General features: G+C 36.9%; 1 protein-coding gene across 6 annotated transcripts in view; it reads right to left on the bottom strand.

Moving 5' to 3' along the window:
* Nucleotides 1–12,978, bottom strand: part of LOC120725151 (triadin-like) — a 37,773-nt gene extending 24,795 nt beyond the window's left edge. For 5 of the 6 annotated variants that reach the window (XM_040017863.1, XM_040017865.1, XM_040017868.1 and 2 more), the window contains exons 1-6: nucleotides 10,708–12,978; nucleotides 10,460–10,479; nucleotides 9,506–9,697; nucleotides 9,113–9,315; nucleotides 8,967–8,994; nucleotides 6,236–8,167 (exon numbers count right to left, since the gene is read on the bottom strand). In XM_040017863.1, the coding sequence (XP_039873797.1) occupies nucleotides 6,236–6,254 (19 nt within the window). In that variant the 5' untranslated portion in view covers nucleotides 6,255–8,167; nucleotides 8,967–8,994; nucleotides 9,113–9,315; ... (1 more) ...; nucleotides 10,460–10,479; nucleotides 10,708–12,978. Of the gene's footprint in view, nucleotides 1–1,612; nucleotides 1,693–6,235; nucleotides 8,168–8,966; nucleotides 8,995–9,112; nucleotides 9,316–9,505; nucleotides 9,698–10,459; nucleotides 10,480–10,707 lie in introns of all 6 variants that reach the window. The other variant, XM_040017867.1, reaches the window with a different exon arrangement.
* Nucleotides 12,979–16,021: the final 3,043 nt, after the last annotated feature.

Here is a 16,021-nt window from a genome sequence, read left to right as displayed (position 1 = left end):
GTCGTAGCCACAGCTGCCATGGGGCAGACTGACAGAAGCGAGGCTGCCATACCGCGCCATCGGCCCAACACCGGTAGGTGAAGTGTCTTGCCCAAGGACACAAGGACCGAGATTGTCCGAGCCAGGGCTCGAACCGGCAACCTTCCGATTACAAGGCGAACTCCCAACTCTTGAGCCACGGTCTCCCGAGCTACTAGTGAAGAGTTTTTGATATGGCAGGCTAGTCCATTTTGACGAAATTTCGGTGGAGCAACACAAATCAGTACTGAGTAGACGTATGCCTAACACATGCTTCTATATGTTTCTGACAATATCAGAGCATGCACCTAATGAGATTATGTATGGTGTCCTGGGGGATCTCTCAGATCTGAACCAGGGTATTACTGAGCTCCTAGACAGGCTGAGGTGCAACATGGTGGCATCAGATGGACTAAAACATAATGTCCCACAGGTGTTCTCTTGGATTTAGGTCAGGCAAGCATGGGGGCCAGTGCCTATGCTAGGAACTTTCTGCAGTCTTGCCACATTAGGCCGGGCGTTACTGTGCATCAGGAGAACCCATTGCATGAGCATTGAATCTAACAGTGGTGATACCTAATGGCAATCAGGGTGCTGTTGCCTGTGAAGGTCTGTTTGTCCCTTGATATCCTGACGATAACTCACTAGAGGACATTGGGCCTTCAGGCCACCCTCATAAAGTCTGTTTCACACCAGTGATCTGCTGGGTGTCATTTTGTAGCTCTGGCAGTGCTCATCCTATTTCTCTTTGTACAAAAGAGCAGATACCAGTCCTGCTGCTGGGTTAAGGACCTTCTACGACCCTGTTTAGCTCTCCTAGAGTAACTGTCTGTCTCCTGGAATCTCCTCCATGTACTTGAGACAGAGCTGGAAGACAAACCAAACTTTCTGGCAATGGCATGTATTGACATGTCATCCTGGAGGAGCTATGCAACCTCTGTAGGGTCTAGGTATCAGCTCATGTGACCAGTGGTGACACTGACCCTAGCAAAACTAGTAAAAAATTATTCCTGTTTTGGGGTTGTCTCATTGTTGCCGCTTATGCACACCTGTAGGCATTATTATTGACACCTAATCAGCTTAAACTGACCAACTGACCACATCAATATGCCAAGAAATTGGACTGACTTGGTTCTATACTCTGAGAGTGTTCATTTAAATGTTTTGAGCACTGTATAAAATAAACTAACTAGCCTTAGTTTTTCATTATTCAGCCACAGTTAGTGTTAATGTTTAAATTCAGATTGGTCTTTCATCCTATGACAGCTGAGATAGGCTCCAGCTCCCATGTCATCCTCAAGTGGAAAGTGGAAAGAAAGTGGATGAATGATTGATGGATACTTTTAGTTTATCCTGTAAGTGAGTAGTTACCATTCATGCCCATATGGTTTATTTAGACTCACTAACCAAGTGTTGTTAGTGTAGATTTCTTAATCTGGATTTTTGTGTGTTTTCATTTATGTTTTTTCTAATGTATTGTTTTGCTTGGGCTCTGTTTCATACAACAGTGCAGCATAAAGAGTTTGCTTTGTCTCATAACACCAGTCACCATCCAGTTGTTCATATGTCTGTGGGTGTATTAAGCTTAGACCACCTGTTGACTCTCTTCAGCTCAGTGTTGGCAGCTACTGTGGGATACTCTCTTACTGCTGACTCAAACAGCTTAGCAGGACTCTAAACACACATAGAGCAATTAGGTTAGAGGGAGGTGTGTGTGTGTTTGATTTTTACTGGTCTTTTCAAAACATGAATAACAAGTTGTGGAGCCTGTTGTGAGATGACTGTAATGACACCATTGAGTTGTTGTAGTTTAAACTGTGAGTAAATGTTCTCTAAAATGTCAATGGACGTATTTTATAGCAGTCATTTCTCTACCCAGGATTTTTCAACTCTCTCTCTGCTCACAAAGTTTTCAGTCAGCACTAAAGAGCAGCCATCAACATTATAATAGAGTTCTATTTTTAACCTATTCCATAATTGGCCATTTATATGTTTAAGTCTAACCAACATTTTTCTTTATCAAGAAATCGCAAAATAGCTTACACGCACGCACGCACACACACACACACTCACACAACCCCGTTCAGCTATCTTAGTGAGGACCTTCATTGACATAATGCTTTCCCTAGCCCCTTACCCTAACCCTAACCATTAAAAATGAATGCCTAACCCTTACCCTTACCCTATACCTAACCATAACCTAATTGTAACCCTGACACTAAAATCACATTTTGAGCCTAAAAAATGCCTTTAAATGCCTTCAAATTTGTGAGGACCAGGTTGTGTGTCCTCACAAGTGACTGTTGGTTCTCACAAGTATAGTAGAATGCAGATTTCGGTCCTCACAAAGATAGCTAGACAGGAACACACACACACACACAAGTGCCTGTTCAAAGCCAGGAAAGCCCCTGCCACCTGTAATATTAATAACCACTGATACAGAACCTTCAGAAATACTGCCTGTGCTATGAAACATGTCTACATCTTTGTTTTTCAAATAATATTTCTTTATGTTTTTTAACAGCTTTTACTTTGTCCTGGGTTTGTCAGTCTATCCACACGCCTAGTTGAAAGTATATGGACAATTAGTGACCACACTACAATCAAACTGGGCACTCAGAAATGGGAAAAAAAACCTAATAGTGCTAGATATATTTGATCACAAATTATGTAGTTTAGAGGTTGATGTAGTGTCTTGTAGCAATATCCCAAAGTTCACAGACTAATAATACAAATTACTCTGTTACAGAACTTTAACCTGCTTTATACTTTTCTCTGTAGCAATGGAAACAACTAACTGAATATGGCCTACATTAGGCCTTGATAATTTCAGAAATCTTTACAAAGTTAGAATTTTGGGTGTAAATCTGAACTTGTAGCTGCCCAAAGTCTTCAACTGACACACAGGCTTCTGACTGGCTATACTGTAGGTGTATTGACAATAGTAATTCTTTGAGAGCCTTCCTTCTTTTTTCCAGGCTTTTATGGATAGATTTGACCATGCACTGCAGTTCACTGATGATGTCTAGTTCAGCACTGTGGTCCAAATCCAACTTATACACAATTAATCATGAATTTGACAAGAGATCCCTGTGTACTTGTACTTCTATTTTGTCTATCTTTTATTTTCTATCTATCTTTTTAAACAGTTTCATGTATTCCTTTTACCAGTCTGTGAGCTCCTATTTTAACAAAACCCTCAATGCAGACATTGTAACACGTGCAAGACAATAAAGACCATTTTTGGAATTTAGTACTGGAAATAAAAACATTAATAGCACGTGAATATGTCCTTCCCCTTTGGACTTGATATTTTCCTTGACCACTGTTTTCAAAACTCAGCTCTAAATGGTGTGACCATCCATCCATGTATGATTCCTCCTTTTATGGCTGACCTGCCTCCATGCTGTGGATGACATTTCTGCCATTGCTCTCACAGGGTATCCATGACAGCTGAGCTCAGAGCAGTCATTAGGAGCTAGTGGAGCCAGAATGCAGGGAAGTGTTGTCATAACATTTCAGTAATGAGTGCACAGAACTGAACTAAACACAGCAGAGACCTTTTAACATCCGGATGGTTGAGCCTGATAAGTGTTATAAATCAGGTTAGAAATTTGATTCCAACATAACCTACAACAACATTCAGGTGTCAAATTCTCAATATTACAACAGAGAAAGCAAACAGGTTGTTTGCATGGTTTACAGACTCTATTATTTGTAATCTTTATGTGGAAAATAACAGTATACTAGTATACAAGTATACTAAACAACTGGAATTCTTTCCACCCAGTGGTGTCTAATTTTACTGAAAGTGACAGAGAGACTACTTCTCCGCTTTGCCTCACAGCCATCACATTAATTCCCCAACTATGAAGCATCTCCACAGCAAGTTCTTTGTAAACTCTTCTGACTGAAATTGAAAGAAGCATTGTTGCACCTGAGTATGTTATATTTCAATACAAATATTTTCTTTTTTCATTTCTAAATGCTTAGCTGTTCCAGTCTTTCACACATACAGGTCTTCTTAGTCTTGTAAGAAGCACCATTCCAAAGGGGAATGTAACTAAGCCTTTTTCCACAATTTATTTTCTTCTGAAAAAGAAAAATAATTATAAGATAACTGGCTGTCTTGACAGAAGCATTTAAATTAGGAAATAATCTTATTATTCCTAATATCATTGGTAATAATTACACCCTAATGGCTTAGATATTAGGAATAATCTAGGCATTAAAGAGGCAAGGTACACCCTTGACAGTGTGACACTCTTTCACTTGGATAACACATCGACACAGACCCATTCATGCTCACATGGCCAGTTAAGAATCACCTATTAACTTAAAGTGGGTTCCCTCTGTGTACTCTGTCTTTGGACGGTGAGAGAAAGCCAGAGTACACAGAGGGAACCCGCAGGGGCAACATGTAAATTCCTATAATTAGGAATGAGAACATTAAAAAAAAAAGTGTGGACACTAAGAAACTGAATTTTAAAGCATGAATGTTCGTTCATGATTATTGGAAGTATTAGTTTGACAAATAAATACTAAAGTTTCCTGAAGCTTTTAGCATATGTAAAAGGCTTTCATTGGCACTTGTCATGTTCATCTACATCCACTAATTAACATCATAAAATGTGACTGACTATTTGAGAAAAGCATAAGTGGACCATAAAATTATAGTTTTGTTTTTTCCAACATAATTCTTAACGTGAAGATAATCAGCTCTTTATACTGTCATTTCAGCTGTCATTTCAACAACAATAATCATCTCATTAGCATAAGTATGTGTGTGTACACCCACGCAGCAGCTTTTAGCTGATTAGCTGCTTTTCTTTGTGGTTTAAGGCTGAGAGCAAACATACATATGTATGCTTGTCCTACTGTAGTCTGTCAAAATCTCCTCTTTGAAAAAGGCCTTTCATAGAGCTGCAAAGGTTAGCCCTGCCAAAAATTGCATATTATTTGTCTAACATTTGACGTTTTTTGTCTTCCTATCTGTGGGTGGTCTTTTGTAATTGCCGAACAATCAGAGGAATCATCTACCATACAATGACATTTTTTTTGTTTTTGTTTTTTTCCCACAACATCACGATCCCAGAGCACTCAGCAACATCGGATGCTATATTTGTAAATGTGCTTCCTTACATAGGATATGTCAGAAAATCATATTTTTTTTATTTTTACACATCCACATGTCAACTCAAAGATAACATCCTATCAAGACTGGGAGTCCACTTACTCGTACAAATCACTTTCTTGCATACAGACAAATGTCTGTAGCAGTGATTGGCTTACTGTGCCCACAGTTTTCACTGGGACAGTGTATTATTTTTTTCCCAAGAATTTCACAATGTGAGTTCAGTCAACATAGAATACTGAATGGACTTCAAAGTATGGATTTGGATAGTCATTTCATAAGCATAAAGTATTACTGTTGTCCTGATTTACTATTAAGTTGAAACATTTAACATCAATTTATCTTTGATGACTCAAATGACTTTATTTACTTAAAATCTTCAGTGGGGAAATGAACTGCTGCTAATAGCTGCTATTTAGCTGCTAATGATGGACAGGAGCTAAATAATATGGTTTTTACTTCATTTTCAATTCTGTGTCTGTGTTGAATTGAGTAGCTGTGGTACCATCTTTTGTCAACTAAAACAATGAAGCTTTTTAAATTGCCCAAACAAACTGCACCAGATTAGAGCCCATGACTGACTTCTTTTCTATCACAGTGTTGCTGAGGCTCATTGGTACTGTAGTATTTAGACCCAGCTGTCATGCTACAGTGACAAGGAATGGTTTTGAAGTAATTAAAACTAGTGGGCATCTTATGAACTTGACGGTGCACAAATGTCTGTTCAAAGATCCTCTTGTCTCATTTTCTTTATGCCAGGCAAAAACATGTAAAATGGTGTCACAACATCAGCTGATATGCAACAGCAGGAACAGTGTTGATGCTGACTGATCCTATACTGCACAGTCGGTGTCATGGGGATCTGAAGCTGCATTACAAATAGCAGATACATGATAGCAGAATATTTTTAGATACTTCTAATCATGAAATTCTCCTACACACCACTCAGCACAACATCAGAAGGTCTGTGTGCAAAACAGACGTACAGTGCTCCGCAGAATTTCATATAAAATGATAAGAGGCATATTTTAGGCAAGAAGTTGTTGAAATGAAATTCAAAGAGTAACCAAGGTGATAATTTACCTTCAGCTGCTTCGGTCATGGTTTCAAAATAAATATTCTGTTACAAAACTTAAATCCTTTATGGAGATTTTGTTGCCATGAAAACAAATACTTGTGGTAAATCCTTGGATCGTCTGCACAATTTTATCCCAGTGTTTAATTCCAATCCAGCAACGTCATCCAAAAGGTTTGTGATATATGAGAATATGAAAAAATTAAACCAGAGGCCACCACCAGAAACCCTACACCCCTTTGTCCATTCTCAGGATTTAATCCTGCACTATATTTCCAGGCATCAGAAAGTTTTAATGGGTCTTGGTTTGGAAGAAAGTCTTGAAAGCTGACTTCTGTCCCAGTGGATCAGGCTGGGGAGACAGACAGAGACCAAGTTAACGTGGCCCGTGTCTTTGCCCTTTGCCTGCTTAGGGCTGGGATTGTAGATAGAGCAGCTTGTCCCCCCACCCACACCTCCACTGGCTCAGACAGAATTAGACCGAGCACAGGGACTGACGGATGATGGAAGGGAAAGAGAGAAAAGAGACTAGGAGCGAGAGCTTCAGTGTAACTTTATCCCACCAGCCTATGTTGCCGTTGGAGTCATATGGTCACAGTATGGATAGTGCTTTCACATGTGTTAAAACAATATTTAATTGTATCATAAACTCTCAAATCTGCGTATTTGTATTTTCAAAGTATTCAGTTGCAAACTTTCAAAGTCTGAATTCAAATTTTTACTAATACGTTCATAGTGTGTTTTCAATTTCTAAGCCCAAGGCCCTGAGTTATTCTTAGATCGGCTCACGTCAACTGGTATTCTGCTTTGCCTTTTTAGGCCAGAGGCGTGACCTTAACACCCCATCCCCTTTCCTTCCTTCCAGCCCCCGCCCTCATGATACCAAATCCTGCTCATTCAGACCTCCACTGCTCAGAGCAGAGCTGTCATGAAATGGAAAGAAAGAAAACAAAGATCAGAAGAGCTGAATTGCTGGCAATATTTTACACCAGGTTACATGCAAGTTGCCAGTTGTCAGAGGACTCGAGTACAAGTCAGCTTAAGATTCCTCAATAAAGTAGTAGAAGTTGGTGATCAAAGTCACACTACTCACTCTCTCCAAGAATTGTATGCCTTTTCCTTGTGTCTACATGAATAATTGTGCTACCTTTGAAAAACCTCGGTGGTTTTTATTGTTGGATTGTATAGCTACTCAGAAACTTTTAAAAGCTAGAATTAAATAAAATTAATAGTAATGAGAAGAAAGTTTATTAGTACTTACTAAAAAAAAACAATGAAAATGCATGTTAAAATACACATGGTAATAGTAAGTTAATAGTTAGAACTTTGGTTGTGAACTTTGGTTTACCTTGTTCCAAATAATGTGAATCTGCTCTTGAGACTACAGAAAAATGTGAAAATTATTTTCTTTCAATATTTTCCACAAAGACATCTTCTTAAAACCTAGACACAATATGCAATACACAGCATGTGGACATCATTTTAAAAGGTAATCTGGCTATTAGAAGGTTTTAAAATAAGATAAATCCAACCTTAGATGACACTATACAATATATTACATAGTGTCATTATTTATTTAACAAAGTAAGCCAAAATTCAAAACAGAAACAAATCGTTCCTATGGTAAGAAAGTTATTTACAATTGGAAAATATCAAAGACAGTTGGTCTTTCCAAACAATTCTTTAAAAAACAACACCCTTTGCTGATTACATAGCTCATATCTCTTATCCTTCCAAGAAAAAAAAAAATATTGGTAAATTGATACTGATATTAGATTTTTTTTGTTGGGGTTTTTTGGTTTTGTTGGGGCACATTAATGGCACACCTCAGGGTCCTTTCTTCTTTTGCATTTCCACACTGACTGCCACAATAACCACAATGATCACCACTGCTATAGAAAAACCAATAATGAGCCATATTGTGGTAGGTTTCCTCCAATCTAAAAAACAAAAAAGAAAAATGAGGGTAAGAAGTTATCTTTGATCATTTGCAATTCAAAGCATGTTGTCACATATTAGTGCATATGTTTCCAGCTGGGGGGCTGGAGGCTATGAATGCACACATGGGGAGAGCATCAAACACCACACAGAAATGCCCCAGTGACCAGTGGATTCAAATCCAGGAGCCTGTTGCTGTGAGGCATCAATGCTAACCACTGGGCCACTGTGTTGCCGTATATTAAAGTGGCATCAAAGTAATTTTTTTTTTTCACAGGAATAAATAATTTTCACAATACAGTGGAACCCCGACTTACGAATACCCCATTTCACGAAAAATTCAAGTTACGAAGGCACTAAACGGCAATATTTTTGCCCGTGTTACGGCAAAATGCCCGAGTAACGAAATCCGCTGGCTCTGATTGGCTGAGCCTACAATGTCCACAATGCCTTCCAAATCATGTGACAACCCCTTGGCTTCCGTACTTGCGCTTCGCTGTTCCACTTGAACGATGTACTGTTGTTCTAGTTATTATTTAGCCTATAGCCTATCGTTCAGCATCGCCTCACTCAAAAAGGGTGCTTTGACTTACGAAAATTTTCGACTTACGAAAGACCCTCGGGAACGAATTAATTTCGTAAGTCGGGGTTCGACTGTACTAAATTACATGAAAAATTATGTGATTTTTGTTTTCAGATAGCACAAAGATGCACTTTAGCTCTAAAACAAACTAATCAAACTTTTCTTTTGAAAATACGGACTTATTAGGGAAGCTGAATGAATGCAAGAGTCTCACGTACAATTTTGGAAGCCTTGCAATGATGAGGTCTGGAAGAAAGAAAGAAAAAAAACAAATAAGGAGCAATACCTTTATTGAAAATACCAAACCACATACATCAGTTATTGCATGTATGCCCATTAATAAATCAGTAAGTGAAATCCTTACCTGGTGATTTGGAGATCTAAGAGTTCTCCGGATGTCATTCCACATGGTATTATTGAGGTCAGAGTCAAGCAGTTGGTCCTCATAAAACAGACAATCCACAGTCAAATGCACATTTGAGTTGTTCACCTGACTCCGGCTTTTAGCTACAACATGTTGTGGATTGTAGGTGTGATGCATCACCACCAGAATTGCACGTTTACCCACTATAAACAAAGACACAACATAATCAGATGATTCAGAAAAGAGATTAAATAAATGGGCTGGGTTACTAGATCTTGAACTCATGCTGTAGTACATAAACACCACATGTGGTTCTTGGCCTGTATCCTACATGTGTCCCTGTATATAAATCACTTAAATTATTTATAAAAAGTCACTTTTATTTTTCCTTACATGGTATTTTGTCGAGGGCCTCAGCAATGTCTGTCCCAACTCGTGAAACCACAGGACAGAAAATCACACAGTAGTCACTTTCTTGTGTAGATGTTTCCTCAGTTTGGCCAATGTCTTTAAGCTTCTGAACAATTGAACGATGAGCGCCATTTGTTCTTCCGGCCAAAATGACACGGAAAACTTTCCACGACCCTAAAGATAGATTTAACAATATATAACAGTTTTCTGAAACTGAAGACAAAACACCAAAGCTTTTCTTTTTTGTCACCATACTTAATTAATATGCAACTGATTTCATATATACAGCAAATGCAGCTTGATCATGACACTGAGTGAATCAGTGTTATTTTCATTTGAGGCTAAACTAATAGATATAAATTACGGACGCCTTGTGAGCCATTCAAAATGATCAAGTAGCTTTCTGTGTAGAAATGACTACAGCCAATGGAAGCCAAGGAAATAATCACAACTTACTATCTCTGAAGAGAAAAGACTGAACATTTGACCTAGATGTTTCATTTCTAACCTGTTGGGTAAGTGCACAAGAATCTGAACTATCAATAGGAAAGTTAGCATTACAACAGAAAGTAAAACGAAGTTAAAAAGTCTGGGTTTTCTTTCTTGTCTCACCCTATGTATTAAATAAATATCTGACCTATTGCAACATTTTCTTCATCACTAATGGACGTTTTATTTGATTATAATTAGTTTTTTACTCTATAAGCTGATTGTAAACCAGCTATCCCAGGCAAATTTTGTATTGATCTTATACTAGTCTTGCTTTAACAAGTAAGAAAGAAGTCAGTGATACTTATCTGACAAGATATATTTTAGGATGACTGATATGGGTGACTTGAAATTATTACTCATTCAATAAGTAAATGCAGCTTATTCACCTTAATATTGACATATTTAATGGAAATATTAAAAAATAAAGCAAAATTATTCTCTCACCATTTCCCTGGTCCATGTCTCTGAGGGAGGATAAAGAATTAGAAAGCAAACTTTAGTTGAAATTAACTAAATCAAATATAGTCAAATAACAGGAGGTGCAGATCCATTAACTGAATGCATTATACATTTTCTTTACTAAAAGCTGTGCTTTTACTGGCTTAGAAGACAAACTTTAAAAATAGATTACGGGTGTAACTTGTATTACTCTGATGCAAGACATTTACATTTTGCAGACTAAAGTTACTTACATAGAGATTACAATTTCTTGACTTGTTTTGAAACAGAAATTCCTTCCCAATGGAAAAAAAAGAACTCTAGTGTCTCCCCATGCAATGAAGTGCTGTCGGTTGTTCTTTGAGAATTAACTTGTTCACCAGTCGAAAACAAAACTGGACAGGCAGGTAAAAGAATGTTAACGTCAGTGTGACTCAATAGACTAAAAGGATATGCAGCTACAGGTGGTGATGAGACGGCCTCAATGTGGCCAATCCCTTTAAGCTGTTGAAGAACTGAACAATGAACCCCAAAATGAAGTAGAACAGTCTCACAGACCAATCACGTTCAGTTTAACTTATCCCATGTGACACTACTCAGCTAATCAGGTCATTTCTACACATGATGACGAGAAGCTGACAGAAGAAGTTAGAGAGAGAACAGACTGGTTAAAGCTTTATTTCATTTGCCTTCCTATGTAGGCCTATGCTACATTAGTTTAATGGTCACAATGGTGGAATTTCAAGGGCCAAATATTTTCTGAGGTGGTGCTCATTGTGAAACATTTCAGAACCACTTGTGTGAAACGATTTCCCTAACTCTTCCCAAGCCATTGTTAATATAAACGGATTAAATAAATAAAATAAAATCTTGTCAAAAAAGTAATGAGTAATATCTGGTATTTGAAAGATCATCTCTGTGTAAATGAATATGAACATTATGCTATAAATGTTGGAGGACTTTTGGATTGTTTGTTAAAAGTTTACTACAGCCTGTGAAAACTGTGAACCAGTGATTGTGCTATAGATAACATTTGGCAGCTGGACGGGCCCCACCAGTCTGTGCACTGGTCCATGACTGGAAATTTGTTGTTGAGTTAAATCAAGGTGTGCCTTTTTGCCTTACTGTATAGGTATAATTTATTATTATTATAAAAATAACTACAACCATTAGAATTACCAGTTATCGTTAGTTTTGATTAATTATTTACTCTTTAACCTGTGAAACAACTATATAAACCATTTTTATATAAGGCAGCTATGAATGACTATGAGGCTACTTTTCAACATTTAACACACTGAAATGAATGTAGCAGGTACGGTCGGCAGTTATTATGTTCTCTGTCTATTAGTGAATTATCTATTACCTTTCCTGTCTACTTTAAGCTGACATTATTATTCACACGTCTTTTAGATTTATCCTGAGTCTCCACAGACTCGTCATATAACTGTGAAATATTAACTTAATCAAATGCTAGTTGCTACCTCTGTCTGTCTACTGTATGAATCTGTCAGGTATGAATAGTGATTACAAATTATTATTGTAACCGCTTTTCTTACCTTTTGACTCCTCAATGTCACTGAACAATGATAAAGAATGAGGTGTTAACCTTTACTCCAAATTATCATGTGGGTCATTATCAGCAGGGATTTCGAGGAACGTCTTTGGTTTTAGACCTGAAGAAGCTTCTCGAATGAGAGGTGAAACATCATCAAGAAACTTAAAGAAGTCTCTTTTCTTTCCAAGCTCCTTAGATTACCATGGCCTGTATGACTGAGAACCGACGTGGACATCAAAAGAGCTCTTAATATGGCTCTTGTTTTCTTTCTTTTCAGAAAGTTAAATTGCATAAAGTTGAACCACACACTAATATGCTCCTTTAAGTTCACGTCTCAATATTTATTTAAAAAAAAAACGGTCGGGGGCGGGGCAACTCCTTAAATGACAGTCTCTGGTTTTATTGTGTTCCACACAATGAGTGTGTAAATATTAATTCAAGAGTTTAAGCGAAAATAGAATTCTAGAGAAAGAATTAATGAACTGAAAAGAAGCAAAAAAACCTGTAAACTTGAACTATATCTACTTGTTGAAATTTGTTAAATCAGAAACAGTTTTTAATGTCACTTAATAAAGAATGTCTTTTAATTCAGTATGAACAAAAGCCACAAATGACACCAAGATATCCACTCAATAAATTCGTTATTTTAAAATACATAAGCATGTCTGCAGTAACTGGGAAAGAAATGGTTTTGTTTTCTTAAAGCTCACTTTTCAGTCTTGACTTGACATCTGGACATGTGAGTAAAGCAACATTTCATCTTTAGCATGCTACAGTACCAATGATCAAAAGATTCATCCCTAAAACATCTATACCAGCTTTCATAACTATAATACATAACTAACACGTCTTTAATGATTACAAAGGCATGATATATTACATATATTTTGTTTTATATACAGTATCAAGAAAACATACTGTGATATTGTTAAATTATTGCTTTTGGATTTTGTTTTGCAGTCCTCATTTCCCACTTTTATTTCTCTTCCATATTTTGGAGCTGAATGATGTCACAACTGCCATCAGCAAAGGAACAATCAATCCAGCAATCTGTACCAGAGGATTCAAGCCTAAAATTAAGAAAAATAAAGACAAAAAGAGCAATAAGCCACAGCGGACCATAGTTATGGTAGAGAGAGATTCTGAGACACATAAATCAGCCATATGTCTGCAGTAGCTGGTTTCCGAAAACTGAAAGTACTAAGTACTTTTACAAGTGTGTAACTGACTCAAGTGACCTGTAAGACTAGTTCTGAGTAGAGTGACATTTGTGCTTGCTCATCACTACATTCTGATTACGTTGTAAACAGGCTGAGTGATTTCTACAGAACATGTTATTATATGTTTTAGGATACACCACCAACAAAGCTAAAACTTATACAGTGATACTTACAAGGTCTGATTTTTTTCCAGATGGGGCTACCTAAACCTAAAAGTAAAATGAAAACAGAAGAGTAACTCGTCTGTTATTTTTACCACTCACACACAAATGACAGAATGTAGGAGGTAAATAAAGCTTTAGGCATAGTCATGTATGCTTTCCTTTATCTCTTTTTTATCAATTCATGAACAAAATAGATATAAACACTAGTACAATATTAAATAACCTCATTATTTAGAGGGAGAAACCAAAGTGATCAAAAAAAAAAATTCTTTTTATTTTGGTGAAATACCAAGATCTAGATGTTATTCTACCCCAGAAGGTTGATTCTGTTCATCTAGACATATCATTTTCAGTGGGAAAAACATTTCATCACCCATCCAAGTGACTTCTTCAGTCTCAGCTCACTGCTGGTTTCCCCAACTTTATAAACAGTACATTCAAACAATGACTGCAAATGTGCTGTTTATAAGGTTGGGGAATCAACCTTTTGGGATTTACTTACCAGGATGGTTGAGCATACATCAAGAAATTCTATTCTACCATGCTAGCTTATGTGTGAATTAGACTTGTACAGGAATTTACATTGCAACTGGAAAGTCATTTTAATTCAGTGCCGTCACCTTCCACACAACCTGATGTGCACATCCGCAAAAATGTTACTACACTTCAGGTTGATGCAGTTGGCAGTGACTTAAATGGTGTGGAAAGTTGCAGCATACAGGCTTTCCGGTTATGCTGTGACTTAGGACACATTGGGATATTTGTTCTAAAAACTGTACCTTTATGGAGATAAAAGATGAAGACATGAATAAGGATAAAAATTATTAATAATTATACTTACACACGAATATATTCCAGATACTGGAGCAACCTAAAACACAATAAAATGATGTTAAGGTAATGCTAACACAGTTAATACTTACAAAGTTCAAATATGTTTCAGGCAGGGCTACCTAAACAAATAAAAACAGAGCAATAAGTTGTCTGGTATATTTTGCTACTGAAACACATCTTGTAAGATAATTATACCATTGTCATTTTTGGGTTTTTTTTTTTCTTTTTGCTCATTTGTTTTGTTTTTATTTTATTTCAACCCAGTGGATGCAACAGAAATATTGAGCATTATCTATATTACAATCTTATAGAACACAACAAGAGATATTTGCTCTTAACACTGTATATTAGAACATAAAATTACTTATTTATATTTTTAATGTTTTAGTATGAAGTATGCTAAAAATGAAAATAAGATAAAAAAAAAATACAGTCATACTTACAAAGTCCAAATATTTTCCAGATGAAGAAACCTAAAACTGAATTAAACAAAATTGTGCTCATTAAATAAATCTTTGATCATACTCATATACGCTTTTCTTTTACTTTTTTTTCATCATTGAATAAACACGTTATTTAGAGGGAGAAACCAAAGTGATCACAACCAAAAACTCGTGGAAAAGCAGAACAACATCTAGACCTTATACTACCATGCTAACTTATGTATGATCTAGACTTCTGCAGGAAATTTACATTGTAACTAGCGATGTTACCAGAATGGCCTTTTAACCCTGTGCCATCACCTTCCACATAACCTGATGTGCATATTCCAAGAAATGTTACTGCACGTCAGCTCGATGCAGTCGGCAACAACTTGAATGGGATGGAAGCATGGGCTTAAAAGGGCTTTCTGGTTAGGTTGTGAGTTAGAACACATTGGGATATATCTAAAAGCTGTACCTTTACAATATATTAACCTAAAACACCAACAAATGATGTTTTAGGAAACAACTAAAAAATAAGCAAAAACTAGTACAGTCATACTTGCAAAGTCCAAATATTTTTCAGATGAAGCTACCTAAACCTCAAATAGGGGAAAAAGAGAGCATTAATTTGTACAGTATCTTTTACTACTCAAACACAACTGATATGCCTTATGCATAGGTACTTTTAATTACGCCATGGCTAGACATTACTTAGATTTTCATTAACGTAGCTCATTTATGATACAAACCATTGGAAATGACCAGAATCATCTTTCAATACGAAGACACACAAAGGAGTTTTGACTAGTTAGGCTTTATGGATTAATACATTTCAGGCCACTAAATACCCTACATGTTTTTCTTTTCTGACTTGGATTCAGCTTGGTGAATGTTTTTCAGTTTGGTGTTTATTTTGCACAGAGCACTGCAAGAGACATTGAAAAAAAATGGAAAAAAAGATATACTATTGGGAGATGGCGACAAAACTTTTTTCTCCAGGTCAGAGTATGCCTTGCGGTGAGTGTGTCACCTCTTCAGATGTCTCTCACTTATATAAAAACTGTGTTTACTGCAAAGCACTGATTTAATGTGTTCATAGTTTAGGTCAATCTCAAAATAAAAATGTATGAATCTCTCCCACGGGTGTGTCTCTTCCATCACTATGGTTGTTTTCAAGGTCTCAGTACTGACGTGGAAGAGCAAGGACTAAGTTAGTTGTAAGTAAGCTATTAAGACTCGACTGTGTTGGTTTTCCTCCGAAACAATAAGTTCCGTTGGAGCAGCCTTTCAATGCATCTCTCTGTCTCTCGCTAGCAAAGTTGATCCAGACAACAAAGTAAAGCTAGTTTTCGGTTACGAACCCGACA

The sequence above is a fragment of the Simochromis diagramma genome, unplaced genomic scaffold (genome assembly GCF_900408965.1).
Source record: "Simochromis diagramma unplaced genomic scaffold, fSimDia1.1 OVJJ01000802.1, whole genome shotgun sequence".
Taxonomy (NCBI): domain Eukaryota; kingdom Metazoa; phylum Chordata; class Actinopteri; order Cichliformes; family Cichlidae; genus Simochromis; species Simochromis diagramma.
Note: the sequence above shows the minus strand (reverse complement) of the source record. Positions and strands in the feature narration are given on the sequence as shown.